The sequence below is a fragment of the Pan paniscus genome, chromosome 11 (assembly GCF_029289425.2).
Source record: "Pan paniscus chromosome 11, NHGRI_mPanPan1-v2.0_pri, whole genome shotgun sequence".
Lineage (NCBI taxonomy): Eukaryota > Metazoa > Chordata > Mammalia > Primates > Hominidae > Pan > Pan paniscus.
The window spans coordinates 68,121,608-68,143,348 of NC_073260.2; the positions used below are offsets into that span (position 1 = coordinate 68,121,608).

General features: G+C 39.4%; 1 protein-coding gene across 14 annotated transcripts in view; it reads left to right on the forward strand.

The window, feature by feature from the left end:
• Window positions 1–21,741, forward strand: part of PIP5K1B (phosphatidylinositol-4-phosphate 5-kinase type 1 beta) — a 305,504-nt gene that overhangs the window by 206,116 nt on the left and 77,647 nt on the right. For all 14 annotated transcript variants that reach the window (XM_008978414.5, XM_003824756.6, XM_057298699.1 and 11 more), the window contains 4 exons: window positions 6,057–6,268; window positions 8,007–8,090; window positions 8,209–8,257; window positions 11,857–11,941. In XM_008978414.5, the coding sequence (XP_008976662.1) occupies window positions 6,057–6,268; window positions 8,007–8,090; window positions 8,209–8,257; window positions 11,857–11,941 (430 nt within the window). The remainder of the gene's footprint in view (window positions 1–6,056; window positions 6,269–8,006; window positions 8,091–8,208; window positions 8,258–11,856; window positions 11,942–21,741) is intronic.

Here is a 21,741-nt window from a genome sequence, read left to right on the forward strand (position 1 = left end):
AGTATGAAATCGCATTAGAATGATTTCAAATAAAAGAGGGAAGTGAGGAAAAAGAACTGCTTTGGAGTGAGGTAAGAATTTAGGGTTATAGCATGGCCATGTGTAGACATTTAGATGGTCATGGTGGCTCACGCCTGTAATCCCAGCACTTTAGGAGGCCGAGGTGGTTGGATCACTTGAGCCCAGGAGTTCAAGACCAGCCTGGGCAGCAAGGCAAAACCCCATCTCCACAAAAAATTAGTCAGGTGTGGTGGCATGTGCCTGTAGTTCCAGCCACTCGGGAGGCTGAGATGAGAGGATCACTTGAGCCCAAAAGGTCAAGGCTGCAGTGAGTCATGTTTGTACCACTGCCTCCAGCCTGGGTGATGGAGTGAGACCCTGTTTCAAAAAAATATTTTTTTAATTTAAAAAAGAAGTTTAGAGATGTTCTGAAGGAAATATATTGGGCTGCAGCTTAGGAATGAAGTCAGATTAAATGCAACAATTTAGGAATTTTCTGTAGAAAGATGGTAATTGGAATCTACCTTTAAGAAGATCTCAAATCTATCCACTTCTCCCTCGAGCTCCCCAGCTGCCCCTACTCATTCAAGTATTACCCTCTCTTACCTGGACTGCTGAAATACCCCCCAGTCGAAAGTAGGTACTTCCTGTGGGATCTTCCCACAGCTCTCTGATTTTTCCCTCCAGGCCTTATTACAATGTGTAATTCGGGCTTGTTTAATGTTGAGTATGGAATAATTATCTGTTGTTTTATCCCTGAAGATCCATCAACTTCCACAGTGCGTGGCACTCAAACATTTTTTTTTCCAACAGAATAGTCAATGAATGTAAGTACTAGAAAGTAGAAAAAACAGAGAGCTTTGGGTGAACATCTTTAGGGCACAGGAAGAAAAAGTGGAAAAGTCAAATAGACAAAGAACCAAGAGAAGCCAGGGCACAATAGCTAAGGGAGAGGGGAGATTCAAGGTGGGGTGGTCATAGGGATCGATTCTGCAGGTGGAGGAATAACATGAATAGCTGACATTAATTGAGTGCTTTTTGTGTGCCTAAGACTTGGCACGGATTAACTCAGTTAATCTTCACAATAACTTTGGTAGGAATTATTTGGTAGGAATCCCTATTATAGAGATAATACAGGTGAGAATAGATACCAGAAATGTTAAATACTTTGCCCAAAAACAAGCAAGTGGGGGAGCCATGAGTCAAACCAGGCCATCTGGTTCCAGAGCAAGGAGACTGAACCACCCTGCAGCCACACCAGCTCCTGCTAGCAGTGAGACAGAAGATAGTTTGCAGTGTGGTGTGGTGTTAAAGATGTAAAAGCAAAAGGAGGACCAGCTGCTCTTTGTAGCCTTTAGTCATGAAGAGAGGATGGCAATGCCTATGATTCTGAGTTAGGATATTTCCACATTAGGTCCCCAAATCTACAGAAGTTACAGGAGCACTCATGCATCACCAGTCATGAAAACCTGAGGAATATGCTCTCATTTCAAGAACAGGTAGTTTTTGATTGTGTCTTCAGGGTACTCTATCAGCTGCTTTGACATTGACTTTGACATTGACTTTTTTACTACATTCCAATGTTGTTATTGACTTAAATTAGTCCTTGAGAGAGAAGGAAGAAAGAATCTGACTTTGGCAATAGAAAGCCTTGCAGTATTCCAACTTGCTTTCAGTTTTAAATAGTTCTGTGAATCATTCCTGTTTCCTTTTTTTACAAGTAGGGAAGTAAAGTCCTGCCAGAGCTAGACGGAAAGGCACCTGTATTTGCATTGTAACCTGAGTTTTGAATAGTAAATGCACAGGTACAGAATATACTAGCAACAGTAAGGTCAGGCAGACATTCTGGAAATGTGCACCTGAATGATGAACTGGACTAACTGGTGTCTGTCATGTTGCAGAATGTTGCTAACTCTTAAAGCTCACACATGTTAAGTTGTTGGCAGATTTATCAATTCTTTTAATTAAAGGACTGGGATGATATGAGTAACGGAACTATTTTGTTCCTAATTGATGCAAATCTTAAAAGTACGTGACTAAAATCTGTTCCCAGAGTTTCTCATTACAGAAGCCTTTTAATTTGTTTTAAAATATATGCATATACATTTCTCTTTTTGTTCCTTCAGATTTCTTAATCGATGGTGATTTTTCCCAACCCCAACTCTAACTGCAATGGCCAGCTTTCCACATATGGGGATAGAATTTCTTTTTTTAAGCCTTCCACACTGAAAGTAGGGGTCTTGGCCTCACGAGGACAACTCAGCACCCTTCCCAGATGCTGGCAATCCAAAAGAAGAGTACAGAGGAGATGAAGCTCTTTTTAATATTTTTTATCACTTTTTCAAAAGTTAATTCTCTCTTGGAATTTATTCTTAAAAAAAAAAAAATCGGACCCCTTACAGGATCAGGATAGTGTCTTACTTTATCCAATAGTTCAGTTTGGACCACACAGCCTGACTTTGTCTCACCTGTAAAATTGCACAGTTCTCTTAGGCCTGTTCATGGGCCGGGAAAAAAGACTGCAAGTACAAAACACATGGTTCAGGTTGAATATTGCAGGAAAAATATAAGAAAAAGTATTTCATTTTTAAAAAAATCTTCTTAACAATTAATTCATGGATGCTTTGCTGAGGAAAATGCTTTGCAGAGGTTGAATATTGCATGACAATATAAGAAAAGCATTTTTTTTAAAAAAACAAAGGTTTTTAACAAGCAGAATTCATTCATGGATACTCTGCAGAGGAAAATCATGGTGTCCGGAATGTTTTTAAGCTTGACCACTCCTAACTTGAGTAAATGATTCTGGGTGCCTTTTGGGAACATCCACAGTATTGTCAGAGTCTTCTTAGGACCTGCTTTTGAAGCCAGCTTACTGCTTTGGAGGATGCTTTGGGCTGTGCAGGGCAGAAGACTGTGTTTTTGCCAATTGAAAATTCCTGGCCAGGCACGGTGGCTCACGCCTGTAATCCCAGCACTTTGGGAGGCTGAGGCGGGCAGATCACGAGGTCGGGAGATCGAGACCTTCCTGGCTAACATGGTGAAACCCCGTCTCTACTAAAAATACAAAAAATTAGCAAGGCGTGGTGGTGGGCGCCTGTAGTCCCAGCTACTCGGGAGGCTGAGGCAGGAGAATGGTGTGAACCCGGGAGGTGGAGCTTGCAGTGAGCCGAGAATGCACCACTGCACTCCAGCCTGGGCAACAGAGCAAGACTCCATCTCAATAAAAAAATAAGCAAATAAATAAATAAATAAAAAGAAAAAGACAAGAGAAAATTCCTGTGTTGTCAGCCATCCAGGCCATACCCCTTGGTATCCACAAACCCAGAGCTTCTAAAGGAATTAGGATTTGCCCGAATGACACTGGTAAGCAGGCCAGCAATACAGTTCTATTTTTGTTGGCTAATTTAGTGACATTTGTTTTCAGAAGTGTAATTCTAGGAATGTTTACTTCAAGCGAACACCTGTTGTCTCTTGAGCTAGTGTGAGGGATGAGTCACCGTGAATTATAATCATAGTGATAAGAGCTAGCAATTAATTAAGCACTTTATGCTAGAGACTTTTCTAAGCACTTGACTTGCATTGTCACATTTAATTTTTACAAGCACCCTATATGATATGTAATAGTGTCAGCATTTTACAGATGAGGAAACTGAGACACAAGGAGATGATGTGACCTGCCTAAGGTCACAGAGTCCATGCTCTTCATCCCTCATCCCCCATGTCCTTATCCAAGTCTCTCCGAGAAAGGAAGCGCTAGCACTGATAAATATGAGTAGGTAAGTTAGCATCTGCAAATGGTCATTCATTGTGAAGAGTTGTTGAAGCTGTCTCGGGGGGTACTGTTCCCAAGCCATCATTTCAGTATGGTTGAGAATTAGAAAGGTTAAGGCCCTTCTACCACTTGTTTCTGTCTGAAGAAAGCATCTAATATCTGTTAGTGTTTTCTTTTAAGAGTCTGGCCCTTGGTGCTTCTGACATAAAACAGTCTTTCTTTCTCCCATGGTCTGTGCTACTGTATGGTGCAGTGAGGCACTGATAACACCTCCATGGAGAACCAGCCAAAGGGTCTGGTATTCAAGCATTGGATCAGTGGTAAGAAGGATTTCCTATCACCCCTCCCTTCCTCCTCCAACTTGACATCACTCCTCCTTCCATTAGGAAGGCTGGTTCTACATTGTTATCAAGCCATTCTTAGATCACTTGGGTTAGGAAATCCCACAGCCCAAACCTCTTAAGTGATAAGATTCTACTCTGAGCTCCTGCCTGACTCCCTTCTGAACTTGACTTTTTGAAAGATGAAGTGTGAACCCTCTGGAATAATTGATACCCATTTGCAGCCCACTCTCAGTTCTCATTGATGGCAAAGATGCCTGTAATACAGAATAACCTATTTCTTGAAGGCCATATGCCATACTTCACAAAGCCTTTTCTCAGGTGGCATCCATGAAGTGGCAGCCACAGGTAACTGAATCTTCAGGCCTGATCCCCTCTTTACTATATCATAAATATCAAAAGGCAGTTGGGCTGAACAAGAACACGAAGCATAAGAAATTCTGGATTATTTCATCCCTAAACAATTATCTATAGGCTATGATCCTTCAGGGTGTTTCCTAGCTAAAGTATAGGAACAGCTTCTCATGTTGGTTCAGAGACAGCTGTTCTGACAACTGGGGTTGTCTTGCTTTTCTGAGCAGCTTTGTGTGAGAAATACCAGGTATTAAGAAGTCTGTTGTAGGAGAGAATAATATACAGACTAGTAGAAAAAGAACTTTATCATAGAGGAAAACACCCAGTTTGCAGGCATTCTTCCTGAACACTGCTCTTCCGTCTGAAAAGGTCCTGAGTGTCAAAGCCCCACCTATACCCTGAAGCCATCTCAACAGACTCGGACCTAGACCTTTGTCTCCTGTCATTTTCTTTTCAGAGCATTGCCATCTCTTTTGTCTGGCTGCATCCAACTATTTTTAATTCCCTTGCCTCCCCACTGTCTGCTGAGTGGATAATTAAACATGAAGTACTATGCTTTGTTGAGATTATATTTTTAAAGGACTTGCTACAGGGAACTGAATGGCACCTTCGAAAGACAGACTTTGAGGGCTGGGTGCGGTGGCTCACACCTGTAATCCCAACACTTTGGGAGGCCGAGGCAGGCAGATCATGGGGTCATGAGTTCGAGACCAGCCTGGCCAACATGGTGAAACCCTGTCTCTACTAAAAATACAAAAATTAGCTGGGTGTGGTGGCGGGCACCTGTAATACCAGCTACTCGGGAGGCTGAGGCAGTAGAATCGTTTGAACCCGGGAAGCAGAGGTTGCAGTGAGCTGAGATTGCACTAGTGCACTCCAGCCTGGGCGACAGGGCGAGACTCTGTCTCAAAAATAAAAAAAAAAAAAAAGAGGTTTTGAGAAGAAGACCACTAACTTCCAAGAAGTTTATGAGAACAGAATTCAGACATAGAAAAGATACATTCAGCTAGAAAAGATACATTCTAGCTGTGTCTTCATGCTGAGGAAGATACAAGCGTACAAACTTACAAGCTTGTAGAGACTATTGGTTGTTGGTTTCTCTGCTCTACTGCTTAAGAGTGTGGACACCGGAGTTGACTGCTTGGGTCTCTGTCACTTATGTGCTGTGTGATATTGAGCAGATTACCTTATCTCTCTGTGCCTCCAGTTTTTCATCTGTAAAATAGAGACAATAGTAGTACCTGGCTTATAGAGTTGTTGAGATTGAATGCAAATGAGCTTCCTAGCACTGGCACATGGAAAGTACTCAATCCGTGCTATTAGTGAAACTTTCATGGAGGGTTGAGAAAACATGTGCTTGTTTCAGATTTGCATAAAATTCCCATCTTGGAGCCATTGTGATAATCCTTCCTGCATGTGGCCTAATAATAACCTCAAGTGTTTTTATTTTGATTCTTCATCTCTCAGCCACCCTGCTGGGAGGAATAACAGGAGCTGTGTGTCTGTATATCTAGAGCTCTCTGATAATGAGTAGATGAGACGAACAGGCCTTTGGGTTGACTGGCTTCCTGGTTCTTTTTCTCATTCAGGTGCTAGAAAGCTTCAAGATCATGGATTATAGCCTTCTGTTGGGAATTCATTTCCTGGACCATTCCCTCAAAGAGAAAGAGGAGGAGACCTCACAAAATGTGCCTGATGCTAAGCGGACTGGGATGCAGAAGGTTCTCTACTCAACAGCCATGGAATCTATCCAGGGTCCAGGGAAATCTGGAGATGGGATAATCACAGAGAACCCAGACACGTAAGTGCAGCCACACACCTACCCACCCTCTTGACTGTGGCAGCCCACGTCACTGGGTAATTATAGACAGTCACATTCACCTTAGGGTGGGACTCTAGGAATTAATTTCTACTTGGTGCTAAAATGGGTTAAACTGGTCTCCATTTCTATTCATCTAAAGATAACTAGATGAGTGGCAGTTTCTCCAGTTATTACTCCTTCACCCACTTGGTTTCTTTTTTCAAATGCCTCCATTTTTTTTTTTTAACAATGGCTGAAAATGTTTTTGTCCCCATTAACTACATATTCAAAACATTCACCACAAGAGAAAGGAATAGACTTTGAATTTGAATAAACATGTTTTATTGTTTATTTATTTATTTTTTTTGAGACAGAGTCTCACTCTGTCACCCAGGCTAGAGGGCAGTGGTGCCATCTTAGTTCACTGCAACCTCCACCTCCCAGGTTCAAGCGATTCTCCTGCCTCAGCCTCCAAAGTAGCTGGAATTACAAACATGCACCACTACACCTGGCTAATTTTTGTGTTTTTAGTAGAGATGGAGTTTCACCATGTTGCCCAGGCTGGTCTCAAACTCCTGGCCTCATGTGATCCACCTGCCTTGGCTTCCCAAAGTGCTGGGATTATAGGTATAAGCCACTGCACCCAGCCTGAATAAAGATGTTTTAAGCAAATACACAATAAGAATGATGTTCGCAATTCAGAGCTTTTTATCTGCCTAAGGGGATTCTGTTGTTCTAGTCCTGCACCCTGACAGATGTGGTCTCTCGTCTGAGCCAGATGTGGTAGTAACTACAGGATTAATTTGCATGTGTAAAATGCATATTGACTAACAGAAACAATTGCAACCAAAGTAAGTTATTGAAATGGCAGACTGCATCAGTTATGCGTACTAGCTGAGCAAGGAGACTGAAAGAAAGCAATCATTTTCCAAGGCCATAAGTGCCTGCCTTCTAGAATTCTCCAACGATGACTAAACCATGGGCATATTTCATTTTTGTAAAGGAAATTAACACATATTAAATATTTTTTGAAAAGTTCTTTCTTGCAAATCAATCTAACTGTCCAATAATCAGTTAAATTATCCTATATCAGTATGGTGAAATACAATAAGGCTATTAAAAACCACGTTAGCATTGAATATAAGGAAATGTTTGTCATTTAGCAAGTAAAAAAATCAGGTTATAAAACATGATAAATAATACCTTTTCTTGACTAATAAATACATACACACACACACATACTAGAAAAGCATACCAGATATTAAGTAGTTATCTTTGCATCCTAGGAATAACTGTTTAATTATATTTTTTCTTTGTGTTTTTCTGTATTTTATTTTTAAAAGTAAACATACATTACTCTTTTGATCAGAAAAAAGTATTGCATTTTTTAAAAGGAATATTTTATAATGGTCTAAAAATTCTTGCTCATAGTTTTAAAGTAGGAATAAGTTTTAAATTGGATTCTTCCCATCCAACTCTTCACGGTTAGCAGCTACAATATTATTCTCCTTTGTAGGGAAGTATTAATACATCATTCTGGATTCCCAGGATGACCTTAACTGATGGCCAAAAAACAAAAACAAAAAGGAACAAACAAACAAAAAAGATGAATGGGAGATAGCCCAGAATTCTTAAAAATTGTCAATTTTTATTTTCAGTCTATTTATTAGAAATGATTTTTTAACTTCCTATTCTTATAATATGTAATCAAATATTTTCTCTTTTGCTCCATCAACAGAATGGGAGGCATTCCAGCTAAAAGCCATAGGGGAGAAAAACTACTTTTATTTATGGGCATTATTGACATTCTGCAATCATATAGGTAAGAAGTTTGAGGAGTGGTCTTTTATTATTTCAAAATCAGTCTACAAAACGTTCTGAAAAATCACCAAATGAGAGGGATTTTACATTCTCATTTCAATTTTTCCATTTATATTTAGGTTAATGAAGAAGTTAGAACATTCCTGGAAAGCTCTTGTTTATGATGGGGTAAGTGACTTATTTTCCTTATTATACTGTATATATTTCTGCTTTCTCAGAGACTTCAGAGTATGTGCAGGAAACTGTGTTGCTAGACTCTAAGAGGAAATGAAACAACGGTCTTTATAAACTCAGAATCTTAGGCTAGTAGATCAGTTCAAATCTAAGAATAAGGACAACATAAATTTGAATAGCTCTTCAAATACATGACATCCAGCCTAGCGGCCAGAAAAACAAAATGATATCTGTGTCTATGTGAAATCCAAAGGACCTAACTTTGAGAGAGGTCTTTTTTTTGTAGGGATGATCAGTAGGGCATTTGAAATGAAGTTCTCACACAACCAAGCTACAGTAAGTGTGAGTCCTGACTCTGATGGTGAACAGCCTGGATTTGAACTCTGCATTCACTGCTGAACTAGCCATGTGACCAGGCACAATGCTGGTTATTTGGCCTCTTACCCTTGTTTCTCACCTGTACCAGGGGGATAGTAATGACACCTGCTTGGTGTGAACATGGGACCAAAAAATGCATTTCAGTGTTCAACACAATGCCTAACAAATACACAGAGAAAGTGAAAACTTTTTAATTGGTGTGGATTTCTACATCAACATTTATACATGCTGGCTGCCTGAGGATGTCTTTTTTTTTTTTTTTTTTGAGATGGAGTCTTGCTCTGTCACCCAGGCTGGGGTGCAGTGGTGCAATCTCAGCTCACTGCAACCTCTGCCTCCCAGGGTCAAGCAATTCTCTTACCTCACCCTCCTGAGTAGCTGGGACGACAGGCACGTGCCACGACACCTGGCTAATTTTTGTACTTTTAGTAGAGACAGGATTTCGCCGTGTTGGCCAGGCTGGTCTCGAACTCCTGACCTCAGGTGATCCATCTGCCTCGGCCTCCCACAGTGCAGGGATTACAGGTGTGAGCCAATGCGCCCAGCCAAGAATGTCTTAATTGATGTAACTGAAGAAAAAAATCAGTTAACAAAGAGCAGTTTCTCCCATCTTTCTCTCTCCTTCTTTCTCCCGTTCTGTCTCTGTCTCTCTTTCTCCCTCTCACACATACACACACATACACACACACACACACACACACACACACACACACACACGCACGCAGTCCCATCTAGACATTAGATTTCTACTTCCTGCTACTAACAACATTTATTGGCCTAAGTTAATAACTTGAAGTAGCAATTCCAAAGAATATTTTGGTCAAGGATTTGGTCACACATTTCCTTTTAAGATGTTAGCAGATACTTTCTTTTGAAAGAGAATAAATTATAGGTGATCTTCTTCTTCTTTCTTGGAAAGTAGCACATAATTTCTCAGTTCTGTGGAAGACTGTTAATAACCTTTCAGCATGAAAGATCTACATTTTGTCCACTGGCTAAGCACTGACTTCAGTCATAATGCACTTTTAAACAACAGGTTCACACATTTATTTCCAAGAATTAACCTCTAAGCTGGGTGTAGGGGCATGTGCTGGTAGTCCTGGCTACTCAAGAGACTGGGGCAGGACGATCACTTGAGCCCAGGAGTTCAAGTCCGGTCTTGAATATAGCAAGACCCTGTCTCTAAAAGAAAATTTTTTAATTAAAAAAAAAAAGAATTAACCTCAATCTTACTGAGATCAAAAATTCCTCCTATGAAAGAAGGTCAATATGGTAGGTTAATTTAATGTTTCCTTCCAGCTGAGAAAGGAAGGGACTGCATACATAGTACCTTGAACATTGAAAGGGAGAGAGTGAATACCCTCATTCCATTCCCCTCCTGTTTTCTGAGACCATTTCAATTTCCTGTTACCAGATGGATCTGAATCGTCTAGTCTTGTACCAACCAGGTGCATCTAAGGGCCCCCCACCTTTCTCTATTTAAAACCCAACACTTTGGGGGGAGACCAAAGCAGGCGGATCACTTGAGGTCAGGAGTTCGAGACCAGCCTGGCCAACATGGTGAAACCCTGTCTCTACTAAAAATACAAAAATTAGCCAGACGTGGTGGCACATGCCTGTAATCCCAGCTATTCGGGAGGCTGAGGCAGGAGAATCGCTTGAACCCAGGAGGCAGACGTTGCAGTGAGCCAAGATCGTGCTACTGCACTCCAGCCTGGGTGACAGAGCGAGACTCCATGTCATAAATAAATAAATAATAAATAAATTAAAAAATATACCTATCATCTGTTTTTCTTTTTTTTTAATGAAAATTTCTGTGCTGGTTGTATATCATGAACCTATTTTTGTTTGTTTTCAGACATGGCTCTTTCTTAAACAATGTTTATTCATGCCAAAGCGAACAACAATGTAACTTCTTTTTATAGGCAAGGGCTGAACTTTAATCCTCTATGGATACCCCTCAGGCTCTTGCCTTCTGCTGATATTTCTAAATTACTGCCTTGTTGGAAGAATGTGTCCACTTCAGGCAGATACTGCCGGGATACCAGAAAGAGTACATTTTAAAAGATGTAGCAGGGCCAGGTGCAGTGGCTCATGCCTATAATCCCAGCATTTTGGGAGGCCGAGGAGGGCAGATCACTTGAGGTCAGGAGTTCGAGACCAGCCTGGCCAACATGGTCAAAACCCCTCTACTAAAAATAACAAAAATTAGCCAAGTGTGGTGGTGGGTGCCTGTAATCGCAGCTACTGATGATGCTGATGCAGGAGAATCACTTGAATCCGGGAGGCGGAGGTTGCAGTGAGCCGAGATCCGCCACTGCACTCCAGCCTGGCAACAGAGCAAGACTCTGTCTCAAAAAAAAAGAAAAAAAAAAAAAAAAGAAATTTCTCTATTGGAATCCATAAGCCTGAATTCAAAATGAAGCATTATAGAAGCAAATTTACTATGTCTACAAGTGTACAGCTTGGATACATGATTTGGATAAATGATTACTAAATAAACATAGAAAAGTAGCTCCTTCATCCACCTCCTTTCCCTTCATCTATCCCCTTTCCTGGATTTGTAATCAAATGACCCTTCAGCCCTAAAGACTCCTGCCAAGCATGAGAGAAGAATGGAGTTAACAGTTTAATTCAATTCAACTCTATGCAATCAGCAGATAATTCAGTGCAAAGGAGTCATCTGTTAGCCTTGTCTCCTAGGAATCCTCCTAGCATCTCCTCACCTTGCTATTGGGAGATGAAACCAGAACTTTTTTTAACTTAAACGTCAATGTCACTCTTACATTAGGATAGTTTTGTTTATGTCTCCAATTTTTGTTCATGATTAAGGGAGTTACCCTTCATTCCAGATGACATTTGATGCACTGGTTGCCTGTATGTAAAAAAAGAACTTAAAAACTCCTCCTGGGACACAATGTTATGAATAAGGGCAGCTGTTTTGATTTATGTAGCACAGTTTTTTTTTTGCTGACTCTCCTCTGCTCAGTTTGGTCTTGAGTGTCTAGAATCTTTGTTCCAATTGAGTCTGTGCCCTCCTCCCTCAGCCCCGGACTCCTGGGCCCCGCGGGCTACAGGGCATTCCTGTTCTCTATCTCTGGGCCACCTTTGGTTAAGAATGTTGGCTAACAGAGAACCAATTGCATAGATCTTTCTTCTGACTTGAGATGAACATTAAGAGGTGACCCTGTGATCCTGGTTTTTTGTCTTTTCAGGACACTGTTTCTGTTCATAGACCAAGCTTTTATGCAGACAGATTTCTTAAGTTCATGAATTCCAGAGTTTTCAAGAAAATTCAAGGTAAGATTCTTACGAATTTTTTTTTTTACTTTTAGCAGCTAATTTCATTATGTATCTTTGCAAGATTTTTATTGGAAGAACTAACACATTTCTCTCCCTGCAGCAGTAATCACTTAGTAATTATGGTTAAGTAACCCAGTCAGGTGTTTATTGATGCCATAATCATTAGAGTCCTGCTTAGTGGTGAAAAAATTTAGAAGGTATCTAAATGTCCAACCATATAATATATTGGTTAAATATATTATGATACAGTCAAATAATGGAATAGTATGCACCCAATAAAAATGATGTGTTAGCACATTTAGTTTGCTAAATATAGATGTATTTACCTTTTATGTAGTTATCAGTCCGTATACCTTAAATGCACAGCAGAATTCTAAGGGAATATACAAAACAGCAGTTATTCTCATAGGACATTCTCTAGGATGGATCATATGTTAGGCCACAAAACAAGTCTCAGTACATTTTAAATGACTGAAATCATACAAAGTATCTTTTCTGATCACAATGGAATGAATCAATAAACAGTGAAAACTGAAAACTTCACAAGTATTTGAAAATTAAACCACACACTCTTAAACTAGCAATGAGTTAAAGAAGAAATTACAAGGAAATTAGAAAAACCTCAAGATGAATGAAAAGGAAAACAAACATACCAAAAATTTATGGGATGCTGTGAAGGCAGTGCTCAGAGGAAAATTTATAGCTATAAACTCTTACCTTTAAAAAAAAAAAAAAAAAAAAAAAGGAGGCCGGGCGCGGTAATCCTAGCACTTTGGGAGGCTGAGGCGGGCAGATCACTTGAGGTCAGGCGTTCAAGACCAACTTGGCCAATATGGTGAAACCCCATCTCTACTAAAAATACAAAAATTAGCCAGACGTCGTGGTATGCACCTGTAATCCTAACTACTTAGGAGGCTGAGGCAGGAGAATCGCTTGAACCCAGGAGGCGGAGGTTGCAGTGAGCCGAGATCATGCCACTGTACTGCAGCCTGGGCAACAGAGTGAGACTGTGCCTCAAAAAAAAAAAAAAAAATGAAAAAAGAAAAATCTCAAATCTATACCCTAACTTTAAACCTTGAATAACTAGAAACAGAAGAGCAAACTAAACCCAAAGCTAACAGTGCTTATTCCAGATCAAGGGAGTATGTAGGCTCTTATTTTCCTTTATATTGATATTTATTAAATTTTCTACAATGAATATGTTGTATCTGTGGGAAGTTTTTAAGATATGTGAAAGGAGAAAATAACCCTATATATAGTTATTTTATCATTTTGCTATTCTGTGGTCCAATTTCATAAACTAAAACATGATAATTTAGCCATACACAACTGAAAAAGTAGAATGTTCATGTTTTATATTTAAATAAGACAAATTTTCCTGGTAATATTTATTGGAGATTTTTTAATTAATGAAAGTCAAACACTTGCAATGTAAACATTTTGGAAAATACAAGGAGATGAAAAAAATGAAAATTCTTGAAATGCCACAACCCAGAGATATCCACTGCTAATATTTTGATGTACTTTCTACCAATCTTTATTTCTATGCTTTATGTATTTATGTTAAAATGATAGCATAATGGTACACAATTTTAGGTATAGTCCTCTTTTTTCACATAACATTATATCATGAATAGTTTATAATGTTATATTTTTCATATCATTGTATATTCTACAAGGCACCATTTGAAGTTGCAACACATTAAAATTGTATGAGTGTGACGTAATCTATCTTTTTTTTGCCAGAATCTATTTAACCATTCTTTCAGTATTGGGCATTTACATTTTTTCTCCTTTTTCTATTTCTTAATAGTTTATGAACGTAATTTCAGATAAACGTTGTGTCCAAATTTAGGATTATTTCTTTAGAATGGATTCCAAGAAAGGGGTACTAGGGTAATAAAATGCACATAACTGCACAGATAGATTGTGCCACAGAAGGTTCCCATGAGGCCATGAGAGCCTGTATTCTACCAGCCCTTAGCCAGCATTGTGGTTTTTAAATTATGCCACTCTGATAAGTAAAAAATGTTATCTGATTGTTTTATTTTGCATTTAAGTACTGGTAAGGTTCAACCCTTATTCATGTTTATTAGCCATTTGTAGTTCCTTTGAGAATTGAGCTTTGTAACATTTGACCATTTATATTGGGTGTTTGTTATTTTTCCAAATTATTAATATCAATTCCATGTATTAAAGATATTAACCCCTTTTTAAACCTTATTTCACTCTAAGGGAAACTTTCTTCCACATTTGACTCTCTCAGTGGTATCTTAAAATTGCTGTCAAATTGACATCACCATAAATTATTTGCCCAAGGTTTCTTTGGCCTAAAATAGACTATAAGATAGTGTTTATTGAGACTGCAAGCCTACGTGAATACCAGCTTGTGGTTCCAATTTTTTTTTTTTTTTTTTTTTTTTTTTTTGAGACAGGGTCTCACTCTACCACCCAGGCTGGAGTGCAGTGGCGTGATTTCAGCTCACTGCAACCTCTGTCTCCTGGGTTTAAGCGATTCTTCTGCCTCAGCCTCCTGAGTAGCTGGGATTACAAGCATGCACCACCACACCCAGCTGGTTTTTGCTTTTAGTAAAGATGGGGTTTCGTCGTGTTGGCCAGGCTGTCTTGAACTCCTAGCCTCAAGCGACCCACCCACCTCAGCCTCCCAAAGTGCTGGGATTACAGGCTTAAGCCACCGCGCCCTGCTGTGTTTCCAATTTTTAAGAAAGATTTTTTTCACTTTTCTTAGCCCTGTGCCAAGGTTGGAAAAACATGGGTTTCACTGCAGCCCCTGGTGCGTTTTGGAGGATCTAGCCCTTTAATGTTCTAGCTTTGGTGAGCCTCCCTTAGGAGACTCCCCATCTTGGGAGGTTTTTCTTTCTTAGGGGCATATAAATTAATGGTACAATCAATGGCATCTTCAGTTTCATAAAATATGGCATGTGTCGCAGATTTTTCCAGTTTGGATAATTTTTCAGGTTTTTAATGGAACAAGTTGTTTAACTCACGGGTAATCAAATCTATTGACATTTTCTCATTTTGATTTTATTACCTATTTTTTAATAATAGCTTTATTGAGATATAATTAAGATGTGTATGCTTCACCCTTTTAAAGTGTACAGGCCTATGATTCTTGATTTATTCACAGTTATGCAATCATCACCATTTTCTAATTTTTTAAATTTATTTATTTATTTATTTTGAGATGGAGCCTCACTCTGTCGCCCAGGTTGGAGTGCAATGGCGCAATCTTGGCTTACTGCAACCTCTGCCTCCTGGGTTCAAGTGATTCTCCTTTCTTAGCCTCCCAAATAGCTGGGATTACAGGCATGAGCCACCACACCCAGCTAATTTTTGTATTTTTAGTAGAGCTGGGGTATCACCATGTTGGCCAGGCTGGTCTTGAACTGCTGACCTCAGGTGATCTACCCGCCTCAGCCTCCCAAAGTGCTCAGATACAGGCATGAGCCACCATGCCCAGCAATTTTCTAATTTTAGAACATTTTCATTACCCCAAAAAGAAACCCCATACCCATTAGCAGTCACTCCCCATTCTGTTCTCTTCCCAGCCCCTGGCAACTACTGATTTACTTTCTGTCTCTATGGTTTTGCCTATTCTGGCATTTCATATAAATCATATAATGTGAACTTTTCTGTTCGGCTTTTTGCACTTAACAGAATATTTTTGAGGTTTATCTGTAGCCTCGTAGCATGTACCAGTAATTTATTCTTTTTATTGCAGAATATTCCATTATATTGATATACCATAGTTTGTTTATTCATCAGTTGATGGATATTTGGGATGTTTCCATTTTGGCCATTATGAATAATGCTGTTACGAACATTCATGGACAAGGTTTTGTATGGGCATGTATTTTCATTTCTTCTGAATATGTACCTAGAAGTGGAATTGCTGGGTCAGATGGTAACTCTCTGATAACATTTTGAGGAACTGTCAAACTCCTTTCCAAAGCAGCTGTGTCATTTTACAATCCCACCAGCAACATATACGAGTTCCAGTTTCTCTACATCCTCACTGACATATGTTATTGCCTGTCTTTTTTTCTTTTGGCTATCCTGGCAGGTATGAAGTAGTATCTCACTGTAGTTTTGATTTGCATTTCTCTAATGACTAATGATATTAAACATCTTGTATGTGCTTATTGGCAATTTATATCTTCTTTGGAGAAATGCTCACTCAAACCCTTTGCCCATTTTTAGTTGAGTTGTCTTTTTATTATTGAGTTGTAAGAGTTCTTTGTATATTCTGGACACAAGTCCGTTATCAGATATATGATTTGCAAATATTTTCTTCCATTCTGTGGGTTGTCTTTTTACTTTTTTGATAGTGTCTTTTGAAGCACAAAATTTTTTAATTTTGATGTCCAATTTTTTTCCTTTTGTTGCTGGTGTCTTTGGTGTGATCTAAGAAAGCATTGCCTAACCCAAGGTCATGAAGATTTACTCTCATGTTTTCTTTGAAGAGTTTTATAGTCTTAGCTCTTACATTTAGGTTTGTGATTCATTCTGATTTAATTTTTTTGTATATGATATGAGGTAGAGTCTATCTTCATTCTTTTGCATGTGGGATAGCCGGTTGTTTCACCACCATTTGTTGAAAAGCCTATTCTTTCCCCCTATTGAATTATCTTGGCACTCTTATTGAAAATCATCATGAGAGAACATAAACCAGACAAAAAAAAAAGAAAAGAAAGTCGATTGACCACAATTATAATAAGGATTTACTTCTTGACTCTCACATCTGTTCTATTGATCAATATGCCTACCCTCATAGCAGTACCATACTATCCTCATTACTTCTGGTTTGTATTGTTAAGTTTCATAATCAAGAAGTGTGAGTCTTTCAGCTACTCTTTTTCATACTGTTTTGGCTATTCTGGGTTCCTTGTATGTCCCTATGAATTTTATAATCAGTTTGTTAATTTCTGGGGGAAAAAGGGTAGCTGGTAGTTTGATAAAGATTGTGTTGAATTTGGGGAGTGTTGCCATCTTATATCTTACATCCCATAAATGTGGCATTCTTTTTAGTTAAGCCTTATGCTTACAGAGGACTTCACCATTGAATAATCAGATAAATGTTCACCCATATTTTTCTTTTACCTTTTATAGATTGTTGTTTATGTTTTCTTTTCTTTAATCTATGTTGTATTCATTTTGGTGTATGAAGTGAGGGAGATCTAACCTTGTTTTTTCCCAGGTAGTTAACTATTGTCCTAATACCACTTATTGAATAAGATATTTCACTTCAAAGCACAGTCAAGTACTTTATCACTTTTGTTTATTGCGTAGGTAGTAGTGATAATGTTTATAGTCCTGCTACAGTGGAAAATAGTCCTGCTACAGTGGGAAAGGTGATTCCTATCTACTTTTCTTGCTTTATGTTTTCTAACATTTATCATGACCTATAATGACCTATACTTTAGGTCCTATGCTATAGGTTTTACTTACTTAATGCCTGTCTCCTTTATTTAAATGTAAGCTAGCTGGGCACGGTGGCTCACGCCTGTAATCCCAAGACTTTGGGAGGCCGAGGTGGGCGGATCACGAGGTCAGGAGTTTGAGACCAGCCTGACCAACGTGGTGAAACCCCGTCTCTACTAAAAATACAAAAATTAGCCAGACGTGCTGGCACATGCCTGTAATCCCAGCTACTTGGGAGGCTGAGGTAGGAGAATCACTTGAACCTGGGAGGCAGAGGTTGCAGTGAGCCAAGATTATGCCCCACTACACTCCAGCCTGGGTGACAGAGCAAGACTCTATCTAAAAAAAAAAAGTAAGCTGACTGCTGTATCCCCAGCACTTAATGAAGCCATGTGGGTTTGGAGGGTGCACATATTGTAATTTTTATTTGTTGAATGGATGAATATACCATGTATACTGGGTCCGATCTTCTCCTTAAGGTCCAGGACAGATCCCTGTAGAGATTATCTCCACTACAGGGTAATTTTAACCATTCACTCCCTCTTCTGGCTCCACACCTCATCCTTCCATCTGCTCATTCTCATGTATCATAGAAACAAACCTCCTCAACGATCCATCTCTCTTCAGTTCCTGGTGTATCTTTTTCCTCCTTCACTGTCACCCTATTGGAGATGAGAGTTGGATGTACTTGCTGTCTCACTTTTTTTATTTCTTGTCACTATTCAGTGTTCTCCAGTGGCTTTTGATCCCACCACTCTACCAAAATGTTCTTTTTGAAGTAATCAACAATCATTGCTCAAGCCATTGAACAACTTTCAGTTTTTTTTGTTTTTGTTTTTGTTTTTTTGAGATGGAGTCTCACTCTGTTGCCCAGGCTGGAGTACAGTGGCACTATCTCAGCTCACTGCAACCTCTGCCTCCCAGATTCAAGTGATTCTCCTGCCTCAGCCTCCAGAGTAACTGGGACCACAGGCATGCGCCACCACACCCAGCTAATGTTTGTATTTTTAGTAGAGACAGGGTTTTGCCATGTTGGCCAGGCTGGTCTCGAACTCCTGACCTCAAGTGATCCACCCACCTTGGCCTCCCAAAGTGCTGGGATTACAGGTGTGAGCCACCGCACCCAGCCTCTTTCAGTCTTCTTAAAACTCTCCAGCATGTGAGACCACTGATAGCAGTTCTCTGTGAAATACGCTCTTCGCTTGTCTTTCGTAACTCAGGACTTCCCTGGTTGCCTTCCAGCCTCTCTTCTCCTCCTTGGTATCCTTTGGAAGCTTTTCATCCCTGCTTACTCTTATTGTGGTTGCTCCTCAGGGTCCAGGCTCTGACTCGGTCTCTTCTTATACAGCACTCTGGGTAATTCCCTGTTCTCCCAAGGGTTCAGTTACCATCTGTGTACTTGCAACTTACTCCCCACACTTCTAGCAATTCCCCTTGCCTGTCTACTCCCCAAACTTAAGCATCCACTAGATTCCACAAGCTCAGCATGCCCAAAATTGAATTTAGCCACTTACCACCCCAGAGTCTGCCTCTCTACCTGGGTCCACGTCTTATGGAAGGCCACCACAATCCACCCAATTACCCAGCCAGAATGCTGCCATCATCCCTTGACCCCTTCCTTCTGCTTACCACCCATGTGCAGTTACTCAGCAACACCTATCAGTCCTCACTCTGCAGTATCAGGATTGCAGCCCCTTCTCTCACAGTACCTCTCCTGATTCAGCCACTGTGTTTTTTGGTTTGCAGGTTTTATTATTATTTTTTTTTTTTTGCATAAAGTTGTGGCCCCAAACAGGTCTCTTTGCCTCCCATCATGTACCCATTCAATCCAATTTCCACACACACACACTGCAGCTAGAGGAATCAGTTTAAAATATAAATCTGCTCTTGCTGATTTCTGTTAAAACCCTTCCATGCTAATAATAATAATAATAATAATAATAATAATAATAATAATAATGCTAAAGGAAATAAACGTCCATGGATTCCCTGGTGCACAAAGTCCTTAACTTTCACTTAACACATTTCCTGGCACACAGTAGACACTCAATGGTTATTTGATGAATAATGCAATGAATGAATGGAATTTTTATCTAACACCACCATTTCAAAGGGTAATTAAATTATTAGAAAAGTAGACACTTGAGTTAACTTTAAGATGTTCCAGCAACCATGGTTAATTTAAAGCCCTTAATGCCTAAAGGCATACTCCCCTCCCACCAAGAAAATAGTACCTGGTCTTCAAGTTTCTTTTTTGAAGTCAGTGTTTTTTAACCTTTTTAAATCCCTTCATCCCACCCACAAGTGAGTCATGCTGCCGGTGTAATAATGTCTACAAAATCCTATAATATTTCCTGGAAATATTAGTCACCATTATGTTGAAACTTCACTGAAATTCTCCATACGAATAATTTGTCTAAAGTACTAAAGCTTAGTTTCCTGAATAGAATATAAGAGTTAAATTAATTTGTTAGAGAAAATTAACTGTTCTAAAATTTCAGAACAATAATGCATTCATGAACAAACACTCGTGCACCTATTATGTATCTAGCACTACACTAAGCACTGATGATATAGAAAGCTTTTTAAATATTGATTAGTTCCTCCCTCAATAATTTAATAGTCTCTTTTGAGCCAGAGATTGAAACATGTGACAGATCTGTAATGAAACAATTGCTAATATTTCTGCATATGCTACTATGGGTACGCGGAGAGAAATAAGAGAAAAAAAAGACCAATTCTTCCAAAAGAGAGCTCACAGAGAAAAAGATATTTCAACTAAATCCTGAAAATGTAACCCAGAGTTCATTAAGAAGAGAGACAGGAAGGGCATCTCAAGGAGAAAGAACAGCATGTGCAAAGGCCTAAGGGCAGAATGAACATGGTAGGTTCCAATATAGCAGAAGGGTGAGCTGAAAAGTGAACATGGAGGCAGTCGAGTGGCAGAATGCAAGGCTAGAAATGGGCACAGGATACCTACTGCCAGCCATGGTTGAGCCAAAGACAAATCTAGGCGTTTCTGCCACACAAAAGGAAGCAACCAGCCACCCAAACCAACTCTCAATGTTACCCAGTCAAAAGAGATCCTGAGAATTAAATTTCTACAAAATCCAAGCTCTTATCTGCTGAGTGAGATCATTCCTTTAAGGAAGAAACTCACCACTTGAGACAAAAGTGAACTCTTTGTTGTGGTGCTATGTGGTCTTGGCAGAGGTTTGTTTTCCGGTCTTCTCTGCTCCTCATTATACGTGATGCTGATAAAGAACAAAGAGTTACTTCTTTTTCCAGTCTTTTGGCCCTCACTCCATGAAATGCCATGAGTATAGGTCTCCTGAGTATCTTTTCCTCATTACATGGCTCTCACCCTGATCGCATTTCCTTGGTACTGCCGAAAACCTTTTGATCATTGCTGTTTCTTCGTTTAGAGAAATAACACTGACCTAAGAACTATGATGTAGAAAAGCAGTTCTCAAACCTTTTGGTCTCAGGGCCACATTACACCCTTAAAAATTATTGAGGACACCAAAGAGCTTTTATTTATGTGGGTGATAGCTATCTATATTTCACATATTAGAAATTAAAATTGAGAAAAATTTAAAAATATTTATTAATTCTTACCAGTTAACAAAAAAATTGCGTGTTAACATCAGTCAATTTTTAACATAAATAATTACAAAATATAATTATATTTTCCACAAATAATTTAGTGAGAAAAGTGGAATTGTTTTACCTTTTTTTTTGAAATCCTTAACGTCTGGCTTAATAGAAAATAAGTTGGAGTCTCACATCTGCTTCTGAATTCAATATGGGGTGACATCACAGGTCATGTAACATCTAGAAAACTCTACACATATGAGAGAATGAAAGTGAAAAAGGCAAATAATGTCTTATGATGATGGTGAAAATAATTTTAACACGACAGATCTTCTGAAAGGGTCTCAGAGACCCCTTAGTTTCCACCCCACATCTGAGATCCTCTGATTTAGAAGTTTTAAAATACAGCTGGGCACAGTGGCTCATGCCTGTAATCCTAGCACTTTGGGAGGCCAAGGCAGGCAGATCACCTGAGGTCAGGAGTTCGAAACCAGCCTGACCAACATGGAGAAACCCCGTCTCTACTAAAAATACAAAATTAGCCAGGCATGGTGGCGCATGCCTGTAATCCCAGCTACTCAGGAAGCTGAGGCAGGAGAATTGCTTGAACCCGGGAGGCGGAGGTTGCAGTGAGCCGAGATTGCGCCATTCTCTCCAGCCTGGGCAACAAGAGCAAAACTCCGTCTCAAAAAAAAAAAAAGAAGAAGAAGCAGTTTTAAAATACTATAAAGACAGGAGTTTATTGAAGGTCTATAAAAGTT